Source organism: Epinephelus lanceolatus, chromosome 15 (assembly GCF_041903045.1).
Source record: "Epinephelus lanceolatus isolate andai-2023 chromosome 15, ASM4190304v1, whole genome shotgun sequence".
In the NCBI taxonomy this organism is placed as follows: Eukaryota; Metazoa; Chordata; class Actinopteri; order Perciformes; family Serranidae; genus Epinephelus; species Epinephelus lanceolatus.
Genome location: NC_135748.1, coordinates 36,564,784 through 36,590,807, shown reverse-complemented (window position 1 = coordinate 36,590,807; position 26,024 = coordinate 36,564,784). Strand labels below are relative to the sequence as shown.

Sequence of the window (26,024 nt, the reverse complement as noted above, 5' to 3'; positions counted from 1 at the left end):
TCTGCACTGCACGCTCTCTGTAACTCCTCAAATAACTCACACAAGTCGACCTTCTCAGCAACTTCTACTCGTGCGCTGATTTGCCACATTTCTCAAAATAGGGTGAAAAAATGTTTGCATGTGTTTTGTGTCTTTACAGTGTGCAGTTGCTAAAATAAGGGTTGTTATTATAATTTAGTTGTAAAGTTTATCCTCTCAGTGCTTCAGTTTCCTGTCAGCCATTTTCCTCTCGCAGTCCAAAGACATGCAGGTAAGTGCAAATACAGCTTTAAATTGCCCATAGGTGTGAATGTGATAGCCCAGGTGTGCCCCTACTGTCTCCCAGTGTGAGCACGGATAAGCTGCAGCCTCCCATGAGGCATATAGATAATGGATGGATGGGTGGATGGATATCAAGCATAACAAATGTGTTGTATTATTCACTTTGCATGAATTCTCTGCAGGCATCTGGTTGTTCTTTCTCACACCAGGTGTGCATAAGAATTCAGCAGGGGTGCAGCTAATGGTTGTTTTCGTTAATGGCTAATTTGACAGTTGTTTGGCCCGCATGCTATGTTGGTTAATGAAATATGGCAATCACAATTTCCAAAAGCTCAATTATAGCCCAAAGTATTCAGATTATTTTGTCCATGATCTTGAAGTAAGTAAATCCTCATGTTTGAGAAGCCAGAGCAGGTGGATTTATGGCATTTTGGCTTCAGAGTACTAGTTGGACATTTTGGAAAATAATCATGTTTGCTTTTTGGTGAAGAGGTAGATGACAAGATCATTACAACTCTCCTATCTGTTGAACTAATGTAAATATCCAACGGTAAAAACAACAATATGTGGTTTCATAGCGGTTGCCTAACAGTTTCTTGGTTCTAAGCAGTTGCTAAGCAACCAGTGGTCGACATAAAAGTCCCATTAAATTCAAACTTGTTGTTTCTACACTTCATATGCATTCAACAAAGAGATTTTGCATACTATTAATTAGCTTTTGATTTGCTTTGATTTTGCCATGCTAGCTGTTTCCCTCTGTTTTCAGTCTTTATGCTAAGCTAAGCTAACTAGCAGCTGTCTATAGCATTATATTGACTGGACAGACATTCACGAGTGGTACTAATCTTCACATCAAACTCTCTGTCAGAAACCAAATATGTTTCCTAACATATCAAAGTATTCCTTTAAAGATCTAGTGTGCAGAGTGTAGTGCCATCTAGTGGTGAGGCTGTAGATTGCAACCAACTGAAATGTCTCCTGTGTGCCAAGCCAACCCTGCTTCCGAGAAAAAACACTGTCTGACACTTTATTGCTTTCTTATATGTCGTTGTGGCAATGTAATCGCAGCTTGGATTATGTTCAAAGACGACATTACTTTCAAGTCATGAAACATTACGTTCATGCACCGCACAGGGTTCAGAAGGAGGTGGTTGGCAGGGATGGCAGGTGTACAAAGTGCAGCACCTTGACACCAGAACCTCGGCTTCATATCCCAACTCCAATCTTAGATTTAGGAGAAAAAAAAGCACTAATTAAAAAATGCTTCAGTCACTGTGAGTGGGTACTGTATTTCAAGATTGCCTGTTCTGGCATAAAAGCTGGTGAAACACATTCTTATTGAACAATGTGCTGATCCATCATCAATATTTTTGTGACTGCTTAGGTACTAATTAGCAAAATTTCCTCAATTAAGGAATAGAAAACATAATTTGCTTGGCATTACATTTTCCTGAAGATGTATTTTTAGCTGTTTCAGATTAACTACCCTCTGTGTGGAGTTTGCATGTTCTCCCTGTGTCAGCGTGGGTTTCCTCCAGGTGCTCCAGCTTCCCCCCACAGTCCAAAGACATGCAGGTTAATTTGTGACTCTGAATTGTCTGTAGGTGTGAATATGAGTGTGAATGGTTGTCTGTCTCTATGTGTCAGCCCTGTGATAGTCTGGTGACCTGTCCAGGGTGTACGCCTCTCACCCAATGTCAGCTGGGATAGGCTGCAGCCCCCCGTGACCCCTATCAGGATAAGTGATTATGGAAAATAAATGAATGCATATAAATGTGATTTCAAGGAGAGAGGGCTGGCTAAGCATGTAGACAAACAACAGTGCCCAACAGGGAAATGCAACACTGTGAATGGCCCGATCCAGAGCCAGTGTTTGGTTTGTCCGTTTTGGGCTACTGTAGAAACATCATGGTGGACTCCTTAGAGGAGGACCTGCTACATATGTAGATATAAATGGCTCATTCTAAGGTAACCAAAACATAGTTATGAATATTGTATACCAATTTCTTCAAATATGTCCCCCTGAATCTGACACACTGGACCTTTAAAAATGGACCTCAGAGATTTATTGATTATGGAAATTATTGTAATTTCCTGTCGAAAGAATAATTGATTGAAATGGTAACCATTTCAGCTCTAGAATGCAGAATGAATTTTTAATGATGGGGACATAAATATAGCCATCTTTTGCACCCACAGCTCTGGACATGCCTCTTTATTGTCCCCCTGCTACACTGCACTCTGGTCTCAGTCCCACTGCAGCAGGACTACAGATTGGTCTCTGTTTCCTCCTCTCTGATGGATCCGTCCCGGTGGGATTGTTACATCATTGGTGCAAAATGGCGGCTTTAGAAAGACACACTGAACCCAAACACACACGTTTAATCATCATCGTCTTAGATGACAGAGACATTTTCTGATGTCAGATTTGAGCATTGCTGGATATATTTAGCAGTAACTCGTTATCCAGAGGAAGAACAATGCACCAAACTAAAGGAGAGACACGCAGAGCATCTCCAATCATAATGTTTTCTTTCCTACAGATTATGCATATTTTGGGAGATTTCTCTCAGGAACAGGAGTGACTTTCTGAGGGATTTAAAATATCATCAACATTTCCAGTATCATACTTTATGTGTCTTCTAATTTCAGTTTGCACCAGAGTTAATTTTAGATTTTCTGACCCATCCCCGCTGAGTATGTTCACTCTTATCTGGGTGAGTGGAGTCTTTCTGAGCTCTGAGGCTCATTAACACAGCATTGCACTCAAGGGAATCCACTGGAACCAGCAGCCCATATTGATCCCAAACCCAGAACAACTGAAATATAAATGAAGGATTTTCACCGAGGACTCCTTTGTGAGCCCACGGCCCACCATTATCTAACAGTGGCTGCGCTGTTTCTTTTCATTACTGTCAATATTGTGGCTGCAACGCTACAGAAATGTTGTTTTAACTTGCTTATTAAGGAAAATTGGATGGATTTTTGTGAGCAAATCAAACAAGATTACCAGAATTACATTTCTGATCAACTGATCGATTAACTGACTAACTGTTTTAGCTCTCTATGTCACAAAAGTAGGACAAACACAGCAGCCAAGGCTATTTTATGATGATCACACAGGCTGAACCTGCATTCCCCATTGAGCAAATTTGCTTTTTTTCTCCTCGTTTACAGGAACATTATACATAATTAAACAATTTTCACTGGAAAAAATCCCCAACATAATTACATCACAGAGAGAGTGATAGAGCGAGGGAGAGATTTTAATTTTCTATTTAGATGCTTTGGCAACATGGCTCATCTAACATTTATGCCAATAAAGAGGATTATTGGAACGAAGAAAAGAGACACAAAGACAGAAAGAGACACACATTATATATTTATGTAAACAGCATGAGAGAGGCAGTTATACAATGAGGAAACACAGAAATAGGTGACGCAAAACACAAATCTTTTAACCCTTAATTAGCTGCCTTAAAGTTGCATATGTGTGATGTAATATATATCACGATGTTCAGGAGACTTGGTTGAAAATGAATACAATCATACAGCATGTAGGTCATATAAACATTGCAGGGTTTTTTTTAATTCACTGGTCATACTTTTTTTGCCATGAGCAGATTTGAGTACATTGTCTAACTCTTTACTTTATCTTCTATTTTGGCAGCACACGTTTGTTGATCTACCAGCAGTGATGAACCAAGTAGCTGATAAGTCGATTAAGTGTTTGATGAAAAATTAGTGACACTTTTTATAGCACTGTGAGCCAAATTTCGGTCGCAGTCTCATTTTTTGGTCACTACTCAGAGCTCGAAAAATCAAAGTTGAAAGCCATGCCTTTTTCCCCTTTTCACCACAACTATTGGGTACAACCCCTCCATTTTGACTCCAGTTTAAACAATTGGCGCAGTTACTCAATCCCAACCCAGAGGGAGCAGTCCACCATTTCCCAGACTTGGAGGTGCTGACTCTGATCCCAGTCGCTTCACACTCGGCTGCAAACCGACCCAGTGCATGCTGGAGGTTGCAGTCTGATGAAGTTAACAGAACCACATTATCTGCAAAGAGCAGAGAAGCAAATTTGCTGTGTCCAACTCGGACTCCTGCACCTTTACATCCTATCCATGAAAATCATAAATAGAACCAGTGACGAGGAGTAACCATGGTGGAGCCCATCACCTTTTGAAAATGTGCCTGAGTTTGACTGACACAGCTCTCGCTCTGGTTATACAAGGACAAAATGGCCCCAAACAATGACCCTGGTACCCCACACAAGCCTGCAAGGTTATCATCATGGAAGGATTAATGAACAGGCTTGCTGGACCCAGGCCCAGGGGCCCAAAGTATAAGGGTGACCTCTTGGCCTTCACTTGCAAAATGTCACTCAACACTTACTGATCAGAAAGACATTCAAAATGACCACAAGAAGCTGCAAATGAACTGAAAAGAAACACAACATAACTACAAAAAGGGGGCAAAACAACCACAAAGAGACACAAACAAGACAAAAAATTACATAATAAAAGAGAGATAAAACCACAAAAAGATGCTTCATGACTACAAAAATATGCAAAATGGCATAAAAGAAGGCTAAATAACAATAAAGTCTGTGTGGGTCTCACTCCTGGTGGACGGTCTTTCGCATATCTATGCCCAAGGGCCCAATGTCTCATAATCTGTCTGTATATCATATTATTATACGCCTACTGAAGGTCAAGCAGACCAAAACGGTGTATATATCAGCAGTAAGTGAGACAATGAGAAGGGTTTTTAATTTTAATTCAAGCTGTGTTTTACCCCGTTGTGTATGTACTGATAAAGCACATAAAAAGTGGAATAACAGGTGGTTCAAGACACCAAATCTTGGACATTGGCCCTGAATACAAAGAAGACTTTTATTATTCTAGTCTGTCTTTTGCAAATATGGTCCATTTAACTAAATACATTTAAGGTTGATCAAGTCACCACATTAATTACTAACTAACTACATACCCAAAGCACAGAGAGTGGGGTTAAATAGAGTGCCCAAGAAAAGAGTCGTAAAACGAGTTAGCATTTTAACACTCACGGTCTTGTCTTGATGTCAATGGATTTTTGTAATGGATTTTTGGTTAGATGCCTGAAAAAAGATCTGTGGTTCACACAAGCTTAAGAGACTTTCACGTTTTGTTCTATGACATAAAATACGTCAGCAAATACCCCACTCGTCTTGGTACGATTTTACAGTCTTGTTATGGTGGTGACGTTAGGTCACGTAAGTATGTATGTATCAAGCATATAAGTACCACAAGTACATGTAAGTAGCATTGTCATCTCACAGCAAGAGGTTTCCTGGTTCGAACCCAGGGTGGAGGAGCCCCTCTGTGCAGAGCCCGCATGCTCTCCCCGTGGGTTTCCTCGGGGTACTCCAGCTTCCTCCCACAGTCCAAAGACATGCAGGTTAATTGGTGACTCTAAATTGCGCGTAGGAGTGAATGGTTGTCTGTCTCTATGTCTTATGTTGGAATAGGCGTCCTCCAAATTCTGCGAAAGAAGGCTGCGTTTCTCTGCCACATTTGAAGGAGCCTTCGAAATGGGACAGCCTTGGTTGCACAAGTGTGACGCAATTGGTCTTTCAATGCAGCCTTGGGATAGCCTGGAAATCCAGACCAAAATAGAAAGATTTAGGGTCTGGCCATGAGTAATGAAAATGGCCCAACTCGAGGGGCGGCACCAAGCATGCATTTGTAAATATCACTGCACGCAATTGGATAACACTACGACCAATCAGAACAATACACGGAGTGACGTATACACTTAGCTACCAGTGGAGCTAACTAGTAGATTAGACTCTTGCCGTATCCGGTCAGCAAAACAGCAAAAACGTCCTTCTCGCAAAGGAAAGACTCGAGCGCCGTCTTCTGTTCCTCTTTTAGAGAAAAAGCCAAGTCTAACTCGTTCATTGTTGTGGCCCAAGCCGTTTCAAACAACTGGTGTTCATCCGTAGCCATCTTGCAATGTTTACTGACTGATTCCAGACTTCGTTGTCGCAGCGCTGTCGTCATCTGTTTAGCTCGCCTCTGGCCCGCCTATATCAGATACACCGATGTGATTGGTGCAGCTCGGCTCCAGGAGCATAGATAATGAGCATCTTCACTGATTGCCAGAGTGACTCGCTGAGCAAATTCAAATTGTGCTCCAGCGAGAACTCTGGATTTCCAGGCTGCAGCACCTGAATTGAGACACAGCTAGTATCCCTGGGGCAGTGGGGCCCCCTAGTGGTTTACTCTGGTTCTGCTTTTAGCAAAAACTTGACATGAATTATGTCTCTGTGAACTTGTGGAGGCCCTTTGGGAATTTTTTGATAAAGATACTGCTATTTCTATAATGAAGTAATAAAATGGCTTTACATATATTGCCACTTTTTATACCATTTTCACCCTTTTAAATGATTATACTATTACAACTACTACCAGCAGTGAAATTACTTTATATATAATCCCACATTATATGAATATGACATTAAAGACAGACAGATGTAGATGAGGAGGGAGAGATAGAGGCTGAATGAAGAGGCAGAGCCACATAGACACAGAGCGAGGGGAGTGGAGGAGAGAGAGAGTCGCCATTACTGCCTGGCAGTGCTGCTGAGAGGGGAGGGAGCACAGAGGAGCAGGTTTCGGCTTACAGCGCATACCACACTAACAACACCGAAATACACTAAAAATACAGGCTAACTGGCCGTTTGGAAGTATACAGGACTACACCGTCAACTGAAGCCAACTTGGGATCTTGTCGGAGGACACTACCGGCCGCAGATTGTGGATTGTAACCAGGAGTTTTTTGCCTTGTAATGTGGGAATGCTTTCTCCTCTTTTCCGTGGTATGTGGATCTGGGAGCGACCATGTTATTAGGTGGGTAGGGGAATGTATTTGGACTGGGATTGGGGACTTCATTAGCTTTGCTAGCACTCTTTTCTGGGGGCGAAACCTGGCCTTAAAACTGCAGTGTTTCGGATTTAAAGAAACGGGGCTGGTAATACGAGTGTGGGCTGTTGAATCAAACACAGGGTGTGATTTTAAACCGCTTTACTCCCAACGTTAGCCTTGGTTTGCTGTTGCTAACGCTAGCTAGCTAACTATCCCTCACCCCCTTTTGGCATGCGAGGCTAACACAGCTCGGCTAATGTTAGCTAATCGGGATTGGAAAGGTGGGTTTTTTTCCTCCTGTAGTATCAGGGCCAAGCCGAGCCAGGCCGAGCCGGGTTTCATGTCCTGTTCCCTGGAGGAATTAATAACCGCCGTATCAAATCCGGTGGTTGCGAATGTTAGCTACGGTGCATTGACGCATTAACATAAACGTCTGTTGGTTTTAATTTAAGCTTAACTAACTCATTAACCGTGACGGTAACTCCCATTACTCACTCTCATTACCCGGGTGAGCCCATTTAGAAGCAGAGTTTGGTGTTTTACATGATATTCAGCCTTTTAAATTGGTTTAATTTCAACGTAACAAACGGGCTCAAACGGAAAATTACTTTGGAAATAAAAGGAAAATTCACATCTCATCTCAGCTGCACTGACACCCGAGTTTAGAGCCTCCACACTGTGCCAGCTTTTATCTCCCATCCCAGTTTCTTTTCAACCTATTGCGACTTCATGTAGAAGTTTCTGGTTTGCTAGTTTCCAACGTTAATGTGCTGCTAATCGCTAACATTAGCATCGGGGATGGGTGGATGGAGGGTCAGATCGAGTGCCACTGGTTCCTATCATTGAATTTTCCGACATTAATCAGGGTGTCTCTGAATGTCTCAGCTCTGATGAGAAGTTGTGACCACACTTTGTCATTAGCAGCTTTAATAACTCCTTTTATTCAGTGTGCAGCAGCAGCTCAGTGTGGGTTTGTCCTGCTGCAGCTCTGCATGCCATTTGCATCGCCTCGGACTGCTGCAGCGCCCTCTGCCCTTTACCCAAACTCTCATTAAAGGGATGGTCCGGCTTTTTATCTAATGAGGCATCCTGGTGGTGTTTCTCCAGCCCTTTGCAGTGTACTCATCATTTCTCATTTGCAGCAGTTGTTATAATGGGACCCAGTTCATATAGCTTCTTGTTTGACTCCACTATCATCTTGTTTTAGCATCTCCAAGGTCTCTATGAATGATTTGGTTGGACTCTGTGTTTATCATTATCATCACAGTCAGTCTGTTTAGCGGTTTTTGTGTGTGGAGGAAAGCTGTTAATAATATTGAGCTGGATAGTACCATCAGCTGTCATGCTGGGAATTTTATGAAGGTAGCAAATGTTGTTTGGGAACATTATTTTAATGCATCATTGTGGCTGCTGTTGTCCATAGGCATCACATTTCCCATCCAGATAATGTGAAAGAGAATATTTTGCATTTAGTTTATTGTTCTCATGACTACGATTGGGCAATGTGGAGAAAATCATTTATATAATTAGATGTTTGATAAATGTTCATCAGTAATGTGTAGGGTTCAGTGTTTGTTTTCACTTGCCTTGTCGGCCGGTTGGGCAAATGGGTCAAAAATCTACTTGCCCCATTACACATTGTTGTATTTATTTTCACTCATTCATTCTCTGTAACTGCTTATCCTGTTAGGGGTCGCAGGGGAACTGGAGCCTATCCCAGCTGACACTGGGCGAGAGGCGGGGTACACCCTTGACCGGTCTATCGCAGGGCTAAAATAATAACAAAGACTTAAAGTTAATTGTCATGTTGCATCTTTAAGTAAATGAAAAATGATCCTGTTTATCTGCATTGCTCTCAAACTTGTGACAAACTTGCGCAATACATAGTTGGTGTGCCTGATCGTGTATGTGACTTGCTAGATTTACAAGCCCAATATGGCATTGTACTTGTGCGAGTAATCCTCATATCCTTATTGCTGAGCCCTGATGTTAAGATAATGACTGAGTGGGTGAAGATACTTTCAGTATCATGATATCCAAATCCAAGACAAAATCTAGTCTCATATCACGATACTGATATATGGTGATACTGCCCAGCTCTACTCTTGACCAGCTGATTTGCCTTGTTGCAGACAGGCAGGTCTGAAAAGCTTTTTACCCGCATCTGCTTTAAGCCCAGGATGAAAATGCATATTGGTATTGGCATATGCTAATATGGTGGGAAATATTCAATATTGGTATCAGCTTAAACAAACCACACAAGGGCATTTGTACCAACAACCTCCTCTCTGAGTGATGCTGGGGTTGATCGTGTCAGTTGGCCTATAAACTGTTGTTCTTACATCATCGACACCTCGGGAAGGGGAAGTCAGATGAGTGATACCCGACTGCAGGTCTGGACCTGACGCTGGAGCTTTGTGCTTTAAAGCGTCTAAGGTTCTTTTAAAAGGAAATACATTTCCGAGAAGCACCAGCCCGGTGCTTTTCACATAGTTTTAAATTGAAGTCATGATGTAATCAAAGCTTTGTTATAACTGGCAGCAACAAAGATGTTTTGTGGAGGAATTGCACAGTGAATCCAAAATGAAGAGCAGTGAGAAAATGAAGAAAATGTCACCGCTATGTCTCATCACGGCAAAATTATTCACATTCCCCTGATAATAAGATGGTCTAACTTCTTATTACATGCTTGAAGCAGACTGACTATTTCATTTCATTTCAGAAAGTTTTTGTAGTTTCTGGTTATGTTTTGTTTCTTGGAATCACCACTGTAGTTCCTCTGATGATTAGGTAGCTGACATTTAAAACCGCATTACACAACTTTGTGTGCCAGCAGCTGAAAAATGGCAGTGACAGGTAATAGTGAGCACCCAGAAATCCTGTGAGGTGGGGTCAGCCCTGGCTAGTCTGTCATAATTCATACTAAGAGGAGAGGAGGGGAGAGGTTGTAATGTTGGAGTCCATTTTTCTCTGGCCGCAGAGCCCACTCTTTGCTTAATAGGAGGCAGTTTGGATTTTTGTGCTAAGTTTTGATTCATCTCTTCCTGTGGGAGGAGAGTTGTCTGTACACGAGATCAGACATTCTTTTGGGGGAAACATAATAAGTCAGTGGTGCCTCATTTAAAGTCGATGGGACCCTCTTCTCTGTTGGAGCCCTGCTTTGTGACTGTGGCTAATAAAATAAGTTTATTTTACCTTAGAAAATACAACCGGGTGTAGCTTTAAAAGGTCTTCCATCCTTGGCAGTATGTTCTGCTGTTTTAGACTTAACAGCATTTAGTCATCTCTAAAACCAGCTTGCCAAGTGATTCCTTAATCCCCCCTGCAGCCTCATCGTGAATAGACTAATCATGATGCACAGGGCTACTTTTAGCTATTAGTGCAGCACAAACGCACTTTCATCTGTAATGTTTTGCAGTAATAAGACCGTCACAGGCTCCATCCAGGTGTCTGCAGCACACAGCTAACTGAATAGCACTGCTGCCACTCCTCTCTTCATACATGTTAACATTTATCCATGAGTCTTGTGTTGACAGCAGAGTGAATGTAGACTTTGATATTGGTGGACAAAAATGCAAAGCAGATGTTTGGATTTGGGTGGCTGATCTGCTCAAACACTGTGGTTTGGATGGCAATCAGGGGGAGCAATGTAGGGCTGTAATAATCAGTTGGTTAGTCGATCAACAGGAAATTAATAGATTTCAATTGTTGTAATTGATGGTCTTAGTGTATTGCCAAGTAATGATGCCAAATGTTTTCTAGTTGCAGTATCACCAGTGAGAATAGTGGCTTGTTTTATGCGGTTTAATATCAGAAATGTAATATTCAGGGTTAGTTTGCTGTTGGTTAGACTACAGAAGAAGTCTGTATACATCACTTGGACTTTGCTAATTTGTGAAGGCCCTTTTTCCTGGTCAGGAGTCAGTCAGTAATGGAAATCCCTTGCTTGCAGGCATGAGTGCCACCTCAAAGTGTACGTGCACGTGTAGTGCTTCACCTGCCGTTCATAAGCTCGGAAACCCTTCTCCCCGGCTGCCTGCTGCAGTCAGGTGTGGCACATGTAGCAGCACAGGAGCTGTTTCAGGGGCTAGTGGTTACATTTGTAAACCTGACAGACTTGCTTGTGCGTGTGCTTTCTGACATCATTTTATGTCCTGGGTGTGTTTGAGGGACAAGGAGCTCCTGGTTGGAGGCGCCCAATTTGACAGATCAGCTGACTTAACATTTATGGCACATTTCCTGCAGGTATTTGTTCCCCTGGTTTACCCTTAGGTTACGCACAACTGTGTAGTCTGACAAATAGGAAAACTGGTTGTGTGACCTCTTTTATATGTTAGATAATTGAATTCAGTGAGTAACATCCATGTATCCTCCTGGTTTGGGACTTCTGATTAAATTTCCCTGCATGTTTCTTCAGGTTGCTGCAGCTCTGCCGAACTCAGAAAAGTCTAATTTCCTTGCACAAAACCCCCACACAGGTGACATCATCACCTTGGCCTCCATAAACAGTCAGGGGAAACCTCATTGCGCTGTCTCACTGGGCTGAATTCCTACTCTGGTGCAGTTTCTCAGGCTCAGCATGCCGCTGTGCTGCAGCTAGTGGTTCCAGCTCACGCAGGCAAATTCACTGGCTGATTGCCATCGTTCTGTAAAACACAACAATGACTGCAATTCTCTCTGCAGTTATCAGTTATCAGACTCTAGTTAGGTCATGGAAGGGTTCAGGCTTATTTGACTGTGGCAATCCCAGATAATAATGATAGAAAGGTTGTGCGGTCCACCAGATGCACTCGCCACATTTTTAGTTTCACAATCTGTTTTTTTTTTTTTTTCTGAAAATCAGTATTGTCAGGAGTGGAACAATTTATTTCACCTTGTTGTTAACATTGAATAGATAAGGTGGACACAGCAAAATAATTTCATCCCACAGATGATCAAGACTACCAATTAGGATTTATAATCATAACCAGAATGTCAGGCAAAATGCATTAAGAGAATGACAGGCAAAATAATCAGGATTATACGTTTAGCCCTAATCATGTAGCTGTAGGTTATGCCGATGATGATAACAAATCTGTGAACTGATTTATTTCTCTGTTTCATTCTCACAGCGAAGCAAATCATTTCTAGGTCAGTGGCTGTCAAAGGGCTGGAGTTGCATGCCATTTTTATCCTGCCTCGGCACAAATTGGTTGAAAGCACTTCTTTTTCTCTGTGAGGGGAAAAGTGACATTGCTGAGCACGGCCCATGATTGAATTATTCTCCCTTTCTCTTATGTAAGATGTGCTGTCACACTTTGGGTTTTTGTCTTCTCAAAAGTCCATTTTGATATTGCAGTTTGTAAAACAAATTTTCCACAGGGTTTTCAAAAATGCAGGAGGCTTTTTCATCACATTTTCATATTATAAAGCTATTATGGTGGTGTGTTAACGCCAGGGCATTTTATTATTAAAACATGAAAGGCCGATCAAAAACCTTTTATTAAGCTTTACCATTTAGGAGGGATTATTTTGTCCTGCACAAGTGTGATAATGTGTACTTTGTCTAATTGACTGATAACTCAGTCTAATGCCAGATTAACATGTTTGATTTGTTGTTTAAAATCACCATACCGCATATACATGTACATGTATGTTCCAGGGGGATATAGTGAGATACAAAAAGCTAATTATATTGTTTGTGATAAGGAGACGGAAGTGCTCTAAGGACAACTCAGTGCCAACATGTTTTTGTTTGTTTTGCCTTTATCTCTCCCTAATTGTAAATTCCATGTCTTGCAGGCAGGTGATAAAAGGAGAAGCCGGCTGTTCTATCCCAGCTTAAAGAAGACCCAGGATAGAAACTGAGAGAGATACATTGAGTTGGACGGGGATTCGCCACTACCAAGGGAAAATCAGGATGACTGTGCCTCTGTACCACTGACAAGCTGAACTGGAATGATATCTTGACCTTTTTTCCTGGAAGTGACCAAGTTAGCGATGAGCGGGGGGATATAATGGCCAAGAACAAGGATGCGCGCCCCCCGACATTCGCCGTCAGTGTGGTTGGCCTCTCGGGGACAGAGAAAGAGAAGGGAAATTGTGGCGTTGGCAAGTCCTGCCTATGCAACAGATATGTTCGTCCTAATGCGGACAGCTACTACTCGGAGCACACCTCAGTGCTGAGCACAATAGACTTTGGGGGACGTGTGGTTAACAATGACCACTTCCTGTACTGGGGGGAGGTGTCCCATCGAGGGGACGATGGGTTGGACTGTAAAATACAAATCATTGAACAAACAGAGTTCATTGATGACCAGACGTTTCTTCCGCATCGGAGTACGAACCTGCAGCCGTATACCAAACGGGCGGCAGCAACCAAGCTCCAGTCTGCAGAGAAGCTTATGTACATCTGTACGGACCAGCTGGGCTTGGAGCAGGACTTTGACCAGAAGCAGATGCCGGATGGAAAGCTGAACATCGACGGCTTTGTGCTCTGTATCGATGTTAGCAAGGGATGCAACAGGAAGTTTGATGACCAAATGAAGTTTGTCAACAGCCTCTACTCCCAAATCGTCAAGTCAAAGAAGCCCATTGTCGTTGCTGCCACAAAATGTGATGAGTGTGTGGACCAGCATCTGAGGGACCTGCAGGCCTTTGTTGCTAGCAAGAAGAACCTGCTGCTAATTGAGACATCAGCACGCTCCAATGTCAACACAGAGGTCTGCTTCAACACACTCATCCAGCAGCTGGATAAAGCAAGGGGGAAGCCAAAAACTGTGCCATACCTTGAGGCCTATAAAGTCCAACGGCAGCATGTTGCTGCAGTAACAGATAGATTTGAGAAATTGATGGTGCACACGGTTAGAGATTACCACACCACGTGGAAAACAGTGATCAATAATATGAAGGGCCAGCCTGACTATGACGAGTTCATCACCTTGGAGGGCTCCAGGAAAGCACGCAACATGTTCACAAAGCACATTGCACAACTGAAGCAAGAGCACATCAAGAGGAGGAGGGAAGAGTACCTGACAACATTACCGAAAACCCTTAATAACCTCCTAAATAACCTGGAGGAAGTTGAACACCTCTCATGGCCTGAGGCGCAGAGTGTGATCCGCAACCGGCCTGATTTCCAGTACTGGTTTGTGGTTCTGGAACAAACCCCATGGGATGAGACGGACCACATCGACATCAGTGACCGCAGGATACCCTTTGACCTCCTCGACACACCTGACGGTGAGAGAATTTACCACAACCACGTCCAGCACTTGTTATCTGAGAAGAGAAGGGTGGAGATGAAAGACAGGTTCAAGAAGACGCTAGAGAGGGTTCATTTTATCAGTGCAGGACAGCCTTGGGAGGAAGTCATGTGCTTTGTCATGGAGGATGAGGCCTACAAGTACATCACAGAATCAGATAGAAGGGATGTTTATTGTAGACACCAGCAGGAAATAGTTGAAAGGGCCAAAGAGGATTTTCAGGAAATGCTTTTTGAGCATGCTGAGCTATTCTATGACCTGGATCTGAATGCCACCCCCAGCTGCGACAAGATGAGCGAAATTCACAGTGTGCTGAATGAGGAGCCCAGATACAGAGCACTGCAGAAACTTGCCCCAGATAGAGAGTCCCTCCTCCTCAAACACATTGGGTTTGTTTACCATCCCACCAAGGAGACATGCCTGAGTGGGCAGAACTGTGTGGATCTGAAAGTGGAACAGGTTTTAGCAAACAGGCTGGTGCAGCTTGACCACGGACGCTCTAATCTCTACTATAACAGTGCCAACATCGATAAGATCAACCTCTGCCTCCTGGGAAGGGAGGGTCTCTCACAGGAACTAGCCAATGAGATCCGAGCTCAGTCCACAGATGATGAGTACACCCTGGATGGTAAAATTTATGAACTGGAGCTGCTTCCGGTGGATGTCAACTCCACACTGCTCTTCAGCCACACGTGGGTCACCACCTTCAAGCCACATGGCTGCTTTTGTGTATTCAACTCCATAGAGTCTCTTAACTGTATTGGAGATTGCATAGGCAGGATCAGAGCGGAGATAGCACAGAGCAGGAGAGATAGGTTTGCTCAGCCACTACCATTCATTCTAATCCTGGCTAATCAGAGGGACAGTGTTTGCAAAAACATACCTATCCTGAGGCACCAGGGCCAACAGCTGGCAAACAAGTTGCAGTGTACCTTTGTCGACATCCCCTCCGGGGCCTTTCCACGTAAATTCACAGAGTTCCAAATTAAGCAAGGTCTCCGAGCAGTGCTGGAGGGGCTAAAGCATAACTTTGATGTCTTGGCCCCACTGCCCTCTATCAAAGACATGTCAGAGACAGACCTTAGGATAGTCATGTGCGCCATGTGCTGGGATCCTTTCAGCGTTGACCTCATCCTCTCGCCTTTCCTCGACTCACACTGCTGTAGCGCAGGGCAGCCAGGCCAGAGCAACACACTGATCCTAGACAAGATCATCGGGGACAGCAGGAGGAGGATCCAGGTCACTGTCCTGTCCTACCACACTGCTATTGGTGTCCGCAAAGATGAGCTGGTGCACGGCTACATTTTGGTATACTCTGCTAAACGCAAGGCTTCTATGGCGACCCTGCGGGCGTTCTTGGCTGAAGTCCAGGATGTGATCCCCGTCCAGATGGTGGCGATTACAGATAGCCAGGCAGACTTCTTTGAGAATGATGCCATCAAGGAGCTGATGACGGAGGGAGAGCACATTGCCACAGAGATCGCTGCCAAGTTCACTGCACTCTACTCACTGTCACAGTATCATCGACAGACAGAAGTTTTTACACCCTTTTTCAATGAAGTGCTGGAGAAAAAGCCTAACATTGAGAGTTCCTTCCTGTTTGACAGCTCATCACGGGAGTGCACCACTGGCGCCAGTGAGGACGTCTTCCCCACCTCACCCCACAGCCATTCCCCGGCGTATAACACTTATTACCCAGAATCGGATGATGATAATGAGGCTCCCCCACCTTACAGTCCAATAGGTGATGATGTTCAGCTTCTCCCCACACCCAGCGAGCGGGCCAAGTACCGCATCGACCTAGAGGGCAATGAGTACCCAGTCCATAGCACACCTGTTGGAGACCATGAACGCAATCACAAAGTGCCTCCACCTGTCCGGCCCAAACCAGTGCTCCCCAAACCAAATGTCAAAAAGCTGGACCCCAACCTGCTCAAAACTATTGAGGCTGGCATGCGAAGCAACCGTAGGATGCCACGTGGCCCAATGACGCACAGTGAGGATGTGGAGGCGTCAGAAAACTATGCAGACCCTGTGGACACCTTGCTAAGGTCCAGGGGTTTCCACAATGATGACATATATGCTGTGCCCGATGACACACATAGCCGTCTAGTCAAAATAAGAAATTCCTTCGGTGGGTTGCATGGCCTCCACGGAGGAGGAGAAGAGGAGAATGGGTTTGACAGAAAGTCTCAGGCTGGACGGCGGCCGTCAAAATACAAACATCGTTCTAAAATCCTGTTCAGCAAGACAAAGGCCTACCAAAGACGATTCCACTCTGACAGCGACGGGGAGGAGTCGGGCCCTGCTACGCAGAAAAAGAAAAAGGGAAGAGCCCACCGGGGCAGCGAGGAGGACCCGCTGCTCTCCCCTGCTGACCCCTGGAAGGGTGGCATAGATAACCCTGCCATCACCTCCGACCCTGAACAGGAGGACAAGAAGATGAAGAAGAAGAAGACGCCCAAGACACCAAAGGAGCCGAAGAAGGTGAGTCTGTGAATGTGACTTGTGCAGCATTTTAATGTCGGGTCAATTTCAGCGTCTGCTTTTAGAAAACAGGATAGTGCGAAAGTCCTTTTCATAGAGCAACAAAAGACAGACAGAAAGACAGTAAAGATATTATAGCCTCCAAGACACTGAGCCAAAGCTTTCTTGTCTTTTTTTTTTCCAAGTGACTGAAAGAGAGCTTCAGTGCCTTGAATACAAGAGAGTGAAAGAGTGTGTATGTGAATGAGAGCAGAAGAGATTGTGTACAGCAGTGTGTGAGCATAAGTGTGTGGGTGTGAGATATGAGCAGATTTCTGTTTTTAATAGGCCCGGGACTTGTGGTGGGAATAAACTAATTTGATAATTGATTGATCTGCCCCACCGCTGAAATGGTTTATGAGCCTCCCCACCTAGCAGGCCCCAGACAACCAATAAAAAGATTGATAAAAGGCACACTGTTAAAGACAGTAGGGCTCTGTGTGTATAATCTCGAAGCAGAGGCCGCATCTGTGATAAGATGCCTGCTTATCCTTTACACCAGCTCTCTAAAGGCTTGTCTGAGACAGCTGGGCACAGACATGAATATATAAGCAAGAGCATTTGATGCAGCCACTATCATCTCAGACAAATACTGTTTGCATACATGTGTGGCAATTAAGCTAGCACTCTCCTGTAAAAAAAAGATGTGCAAATGAAGAAAAATGTTGGCGCTAATCACATAGCTGTTAAAAATGCAGTTAAAAGCACACATTAGCATACAGCGCATGCACACACCCCCACACATGCTCATGCACCAACTCCTAAAACATTACTTACATGTACATTCATGTTAGAGATTCATATATGAGATCTAAAATGGCAATGTGAGCTACCCCAGTCAGTGCTCAAAATGGATCCTTAATATTTTCCTCTCAGCCAGTTTTTATACCTTAAATTGAGCCTGGTGAAACTTGTATCATTTCAAATACTGCATATTTTAAGCAGCAACATCTGATTTTGATTAAAATGTTTGTAGTCACTTGAAAAATGTAATAACAACAAATCTGGCTGTTGGCAGTACTGCTGTTTAGCAATTGCAGCGTCAAGCAAAATAATCACAGCATGCACGATTTGTCAGTTTCCCGCAGCCCGAGCACAAATACACAATTGGACTTTGACAAACACACACGCGCACGCATGCGAGCGGGCATGCTGGCACGAATCAGATAATAGTGTGCAAATCAGTATAGAAACAGCCGCCGGCGCTACATGGGCGTCGTGAATGCGGGGCATTGTTGGAACATTCAAACTGTCTTTGATAATCAGAGAGGAGAGCGAGAGGAGAACCACAAGGTACAAAATGGAAGGTGTTTAGTCGCCGTCCCGGCCAATTAGAGAGGAGCCCGAACTGCTGTAGGCATGACAACACTTTGAAGAGCAGAGGAGTGTGGGAAATCAAAGCCACCTCAGCACCTCGTTACTCGTCCCAGCTTCGGTCTTGAATAACGGTTGTGTCTGTTGTTGTCTTCTTTCTTTTTTTGTCTTCCTCCACATGAACGTCCCTCTGCTACTTCCCCCTCTCTCCCTTCATCCCACTAACTTTCTGTCTGATCTATTCCCCGATTGCCCTCCTACTCCTCTTCTTCTCCGTCTCTATCTTCTGCCGTCTCATCACCATCTCTCCATTTCTGCTCTCCCTTGTGTGTTTTCCTCAATTCCCTCTTCTTTTTCATTCCTTTCTACTCACGCTCTTCCTTTTTTCTTTAAAACTTGTTTTTCCTTGACGTCCCCATGTCTCCCTTTATCTTTCTTCCCATCCCTTATTATCGTCCCTACCTACTCTTGTATGTTCTCTACTATACTATTTGACTTCTTTCCTCGTTTTTTTCCCTTAATCTTTGCTTTAAACCTGCAATTTCCTGTTTCTGTATATTGACTTCCCCTTTCCTTCTCGCCTATTTCCTCATTTTCTTCTCCCTTCTTTCCCTCTGCTTTTCTTTGTATACTCTTGTTCTTCTTTTCTCTACCTGTTCTCCAATCTCTCTTCCTCTTTTCCATCCCCCTTTCCCCTCCCATCCTTCCTCCTTTGTCATCTCCCTTTGTTCCTTCCTTTTCTTACCTCCTTTATAACATCTCTTACCAATCTTATACCCTCAATCATTCTTGCTCTTTCCGTCTTTCACTCCATTTGTCGTGGTTCTTATCATCTCATCCCTCTTGTTATTCTTTCGCTCCCCCCTTTATAGCCAAGATCTACAAAGCCCCCCAAGCCTCTGTACCCCCCCACCCGGAGAACCTGGGAGAGCAACTACTTTGGCGTTCCCCTGCAGAACTTGGTGACCCCGGACCGACCCATCCCACTCTTCATCGACAAATGTGTCGACTACATCGAGCGCACAGGTGAGTCATGCGTTTCCATCAGTTTCTCTCCCTGTCTTTGTCCTATCCCACTCTTCTCCTCTGTTGTTGTTTTTTATTTTCCTTTTATCTTTCTCGTTGTCTTCTGCCTGTGCGTTCAGGTGCAACCAGGCTCTCTCTGGTATTTTGTAACTCTTGCAAGGTACAGCTGGTTTGTTCTTACATGCAAAAGCTTTGTGGTTATTTGCTGTGAAAATGCCTCTCATGTCTTTCCAAATGAGTTATTGAGCAGGCGAAGGAGGGATAGAGAGATAGGAGAGGAAGAGGGGGGCATTTTAAGTAGGAGGGGGAAACACATGAATCTAAATTCTAAGAAGATTCACTTCCCGGCTCTGATATCATCCACACAACATGTTTTGTCTGGTCTGTCAGCCAGCCTGCCAGGCTGCCAGTCAATACAAGTCAATTTCAATTCAATGAGCTTTATTGGCACGGCATTTGATGTGTTGCCAAAGCACTGCTGGAATGATTACAAAATAAGATGGTAAAAGATTACCGAGATAAAAAAACTGATTAAGGAATAGCAGTGGAGAGATTTACACAAGTATGTGCCATCCATCAATCAGCCGTACTTAAGACAGGAGCAGAGAAATGAGATACCTGTAAGAACATGTAGGAAAAAGTTTAGTGCCTGATGAATCTCTGGGTTATTAGATAATTTTTGTGTTGTATATAACAGTAAAAATGCCAGATATTTGGTGGTTCCAGCCTCTACAATGTGAGGATTTGCAGCTTTACTTTGTTCTGTCTCATTTTAAATTTCATATTTGGGATTTTGGACTTATAATGGCATAAAACAAGCAATTTGAATGAATTTGGGCTCTAGAAAATTGTGATTGTGTTAGGTCAGTTTTTCAGTAATGGAAGCAGTTGTTTGGTGGAATCCTATCTAATAGTCTGAGCTGCCAGTTATACTGTTACTCCCTCCCATCAGCCAGCCTAAGGGTCAAAGGTTGTTCGCTCAAATCAAGTTCAAGGTCAAAGTTTTGAAAAACTCTGAACAAAACTTATAACTTTAGGGAAAACTTCAAGCACATCACTGCACTTTGGTTTGCATGAAAAGGATGTTGATAGTGAGTTGGAGATAGGGGTGTATGAGTACACAATTAATGCGTCAGTGTGTACCCCAGTTTGGGGGTCATGTTTTGGTAGGTTTTCAGTACAGCAGGGAAGACAAAAAAAGCAGAAAATATAAATTTATTCTGAAAAATGTTGACATTCAACCATGTCTCATCAGCCGTAATTCTTATTGTAAGAAATGAGGCATTTAAGCACTGGCATATTGCCAATAGGAAAAAAAAAAATACATTAAGCCCAGTTCAGACCAAAGATTTGCAACGAGGAAAGTTGTAGCAAAGTGAACTTGCCGGTCTGAGCTCGACTCAAGACAGCTGATGGTGTCACCTTCAACTCAGCTGGTCAAATCACTGGCGGCTGGTTTTAGAACGTAGCCGCAAAATAAAGCTGGAAATCAGAACTGAAGTACAGACTAACTGAACATCCTGTACTGAACGGTTTGCAACGAATACATGTACAGCTCCTTCCCTAGTTGGAAATGTCAATGAGAAACCACTTTTCTACTCTAGGGCCCTTGAGCAAGGCTCTCAGGCCCCGTCAGCTCCGTTTAAACTGCTCAATTAGCCAACTGCAGGAGTTGGTGGTTGTATCAGAGGAGCAGTTCTTATTCTGGATGAATAAATGTTTAAAATAGGAAGGACCCACAGCCTGTTTGGACATGTGTAGCTCCAACTGGTGACACAGTGCATTCTGGATATGTGTTGGCCTCCTGCCCAGCTGTTACATGGAAGACTTCCCCCGAAGTTTGAGAGATTCCTCAGTGAAGTCATGGATCAGTCCGATAGATATTTATACTTTGTGTGGTGGACACTTTATCCAGTGTCTGTGGCTGTTTATATTCTTCATGCATGACTGCAGTGAGATTCAAACCGTCAACCCAGCCTGTTTTGAATGCCTTGCTCCACACATTACAGCTTCCTCTCTGCCTATTAAAGACCCAAGCAGCTACCCAAACTGTTAGTTTTTTTCCCTCCGACCACTGAAATGAATATTTTAAACATATTTAATATTGTATGAGTTTGTTGCATAATGTATTTACACATGGTCCAGTACTCTTTTCCGTGTTTAGTGCCTTTGAATAAGCTCTAAGAAGCAAAAGTGTCTCTTGCTGAAAGACCTCAAAGTAACTTTTCCCCCAGTCAGATGCTCTAAAATATCTAATGACGTAATGTTTCCTGTTGGGTTTTTGCTGCTGCGTGTTTGTGTGTTCAGTGGGGGACAGTCTTGGCTCATGCACTTATCTTAAGTTTTTTTTATTGTTTGCTCAGTTCAGGATAGGCGCTGCTATTGTGAAAGTAAGAGAATGACTCTTCAAGGTATTTAGATGTTGTTTTGCAATCATACCCACTGTGGCTACCTGAATGTAGGAACCTCTCAGCTGTCCACATTAAAGTCCCTTCGCCACATGACTGAAAGCACGTCTCATTACTTTACTCTCCTCCGTCCTCCTCCATATGTGTAGCGAATGTATAGTATGTACGTTAAAAAGAGGTATTTCCTGTGCTCCTACCAGTAAGTGTTCGCCTCTGTTTTTGAAGGTAGCGTCTGAGCTCTTTTTCGTTCTGGGGCTGTTAATTCCCGTCCTGAAAATCCCCTCCGAATATGTTTTGATATTCAGCTGGATCTACATGAGCCCGTCGGTGGCTGCCAACCAAATTTAGGATTAATCCCAGCGCTGCATGTGTGTGGATGTGCGTGTGTGCGGACGCCTGCCAGCTGACAGTAGTGTATTGGAGATTTCATGGCTAGTGCTGTGAAACCCTCTAAGTCCAGACGGTCTGCTGGGTGGATTTAACAGCTTTTTCCCCTCTCCTTCTTTTTCTGGAATATCATTTCTCACCAGACACAGCGAGAACATCTTTGTGCTTTAAAAAAAAAAAAAAAAAAAAAAAAAAAAGGTAACCCAGCTGTTGTATAAGGTGCTTCTTATCCAGACAATTTAAGAGTTTTTACAACTTGATGAGACCTTTCAGGTTGTTTCTCTCTCAGGAAGTCAAGTTAAGCATTTAGATGGTCTTCATGTACAGACTGTTTCACTTGGTAGGGGTTTAATCTGCCTGTATAACATATTTGAGTTTATAGCTCAGAGGGTGGGGTCGTCCTGTCAATGCAGAGTCGTAAGCGATTGTGGGTGTTGGCGTGATAGCTCAGTGGTTAGAAAGACCCTCCTTCAGTGGTAAAACTGAGTTCAAACCCTTCTGTCTGCAGAGAGCCACCCTGCTAATGTCTAAAGCTAAAATAAGAGACAGAATCTTTGCCAGCTCCAGTGCTGCTGCGCCAGTCGACCTCTGACCTCTGAGCAGTGTGGGAGGAAAGACACTGTCCCAATGGGAACCATTAAAACGTCATTACTATATTGTGTTGTTGTTTTTCCATCTCACTACAAACACTTGTCATTTAAATTGGAGGTGAAAGTCAAAATGTTAAAGCACTCCTCCCCTCTTTGGTGGCCCAGTTAGGAGAGTTTATATCTTTGGAAAAATACTTAAAGCAAAGGATTTGTTTTATGGTGTCACCTGCAGAAACTCAGACTTTATTAGTATGAGGAAAATAAAACCACCCCTGCTCTTTGACTGAGGGGTCAGTGTGATCTAGCAGAAAGTTTGGTCGACTGTTTTACTCTGCAAAGTTCTTGTACCGCTGCTTGTAGAGTGGGGCAGTGTATCGATAATACATTGATATTGTAATATGAGGCTGCATTACAGTAAAGGGATGTAATTTTCTGAACTTACCACACTGCTCTGCCTGTTGCAGTATTATATCCACATTAATGCTGATGATTTATCAAAAATCTCATTGTGTAATTATTTTGTGAAAGCACCAAAAGTTAACCAGGGTTGGGTACCAAACTTGGCACTTTTAAGGGTACCAACTGAATTACTCCCCAAATCCGGGAAGCCCACCATGGGGCTCAGCGGCCGCTCCATTGGCTTCCCAGCAAGCCAAAAGTATTGCTACAGCACCGATCCGCTTGGATAGTTTCCGGCGTCTGGTCTATTTTCTTTTCAGTATTATTTAGTAATAGCCTTGTAGCTCTGCTAAACAAGCAGAACCACATATAGACCTGTGCACACTTACACACACACACACACACACAAGCCGACGGACAGACAGACAGATTAGCTCTATGTATGATTTAAAAGAGCAGAGGAGCAGAATTGCATGTTAGTCTACTATGTCAGCCCAGCAACTTGTCCAAAAATCTAATTTTTGTTACAGAGCAGGCAAAGTACTGAAAAAAGGTACCATTGGGTAAAGGCACCGAATTCCAGATACCAGTATCGGTTCAAATCTGAATGGTTCCCAATCCTATAATCAACCCTACAATATCGATATCAGTATATTTGGTCAAATACATGGTATTTGACTTTCTCCATATCGCCCAGCCTAGCTTCTTGTGTTAAGACAATATTTAACATTTGAGAGATTTGGTTTCTTTTATTACATAATAAAGGTGTCTCTTGAAAACTTTATCTTATATTTCCGAAAGTAACGTATCAAAAAAGCCTCATCATTGAGTATCTATACTGAAACTCAAGTATCAGCTCTAGGTGAAACTATTGATCATTTCATTCACCGATAGAAAATTAATGGACATTTTGATATTTTGATATATATGTGAAGCTGTATTGATCTCTGTTTTATTTTATTTTGAATTAAATATATCTTGGGTTTGGGCCTTGGTTGGACAAAACTAGCAACTGGGGACTTGTGTGATGGTAATTTATTTACCAGTTCTGGACACTTGATAGGCTAAATGATTAATTAATAAATCAAAGAAACAGGACAATTAACTTTTATTTTCATTATTAATGCTGCAGTAATGAGTCCTTAAATTTGTGCACCTCTGGTTCTCTCGTTCATGAAGTCAATGACTTTTTCAATGGTTAGATGGCTGAAATAAGGTCTGTGGTTAACACAAGCTAAAGAGATTTTCATGTTTAGTTCTACGACATAAAATACACCAGTAATTTTGAAGGTTTTATGTGTCATAAAAAAGGGGGTTGCTAACAAGTGGCTAAATGAGACTACAGAACATCATTACATCCAACACAGTGTTACAGCCTTGTTGTGGTGGCGACATCAAGGTCATGCGACTGTGTTGTTGTACATTTATATTCTAATGTTAGCTTTTGACTTCTGATGATTGCATTTGTACTTCAGAAATCATCTTATTATTATCTTGCTGAACATGTAAGTATCACAAACTTTTGTTCAACACAAAGCTTATTTTCTGCAATAATGAAAAACTCAACAGAAAAATCCCATTGGCTTTTTGTCGAGGGAACAGAAGCGATGTTAACTTCTGCGTAGGTCCTGCAAAAAACATCATCCCTGCAGCACTCTGTGAATATGCTGATTATTTATTTATTAATGGTTTGGTCTTAATACATCACAATATGCCTCATTATTTCCCAGAACAAAATTAGATATTGAAAAGCCAAAACCCAAATACATTCAATTTACTATCATAGAAAACTGCAAATACTCATATTTGAGAAGCTTAAACCTTTTAATTTGGGGCATTTTTGCTTAAGCAATAAATTATCAGTAATTAAATCCTTCCTGATTAATCTTTTGTTGATAGACTACTGGATTAATCAGCTAATTGTTTCTTTTCCACACCAAAAAATTCAATAGAGGAATCCACAAGCTTAGTTCGGTCAGTGTTTTATTTTTCTGGATCTAGCAAGGAGTGGTAATCTGCAGGAGGCAGACTGCTGGTTGGTTTGGTTTAACCACATGTAATAAGCTGCCAGCCGAGAGGCACACAGGCAGAGAGGTGATGATAGCTATTTGTGGTGTCTGTGGTTTCAAACCAGAAAGTGTGAGAGGAAGAACTGTGACTTGTATGTGTGTGTGTGTGTGTGTGTGTGTGTGTGTGTGTGTGTGTGTGTGTGTGTGTGAGGCAGAGCGAGACTGTAAATGCGACTGAAAGTGTTGAGATGTGAAGCTGTGATTGTGTGTGTGACCTTTATTTGGTGGGTTTGTGAAAGTGATAAGACTGTGCCTTGTGGCTGGTGCGTCAGCTTCTTCCAACCTGCTGGATTTAATGCAGATCTTATATTTTTCTAAGGTTTTATGGGGAGAACGCAACATGACATTTTCCAGGAACGAGCTAATTAAGTGTACGTCTGTGTCAAGAGTTTTGTTTTAAGTGTGCAGCGTCAAAGAAGTGCTAAAGAACTCTGAGATAAAATGCCGCCATTAAATAAGGATGATGTTTGTTCTGAGCTCACTGCCTCTCTGTTTCCTGTTGGGAGAGATCTGCTTGTTATCATTTTTAGTGCGTTCCAGTCACCACATTCTAATTATAATACAACTAACAGGCTTCCCAAGGGCCGTACAAACCCTTAAAGTTTGTGGATTTTAAGAAAAAAGGAACCAAAGCCTTGAAGGTTTCTGAAAAAGAACGGGTGGCCTTGAAAACACTGTTTGAAATTAAAACTGAGCACCCAGATTTGTAAACACGCCTAAGCTGTGTGTCTGAGTGAGATAGGGATGCATTAACTGGGATACAAATCCATATTGTGTTATTGTCTTACCTCAGAAAATGCCAAACATATGCCTGCTTTGAATATCCGTATCCGATTCTTCTTCAGCTGACAGATAAGCTTTAAGGATCTTTTTATCCCTCCACATGTA

The 26,024-nt window shown here is 42.8% G+C and overlaps 1 protein-coding gene across 1 annotated transcript in view; it reads left to right on the top strand.

Moving 5' to 3' along the window:
- Positions 1-6,896: 6,896 nt before the first annotated feature.
- arhgap5 (Rho GTPase activating protein 5) overlaps positions 6,897-26,024 on the top strand; it is a 68,873-nt gene continuing 49,745 nt past the window's right edge. The window contains exons 1-3 of the mRNA XM_033643597.2: positions 6,897-7,158; positions 12,955-16,904; positions 19,130-19,283. Coding sequence (XP_033499488.1) covers positions 13,170-16,904; positions 19,130-19,283 — 3,889 coding nt within the window. The 5' untranslated portion in view covers positions 6,897-7,158; positions 12,955-13,169. The remainder of the gene's footprint in view (positions 7,159-12,954; positions 16,905-19,129; positions 19,284-26,024) is intronic.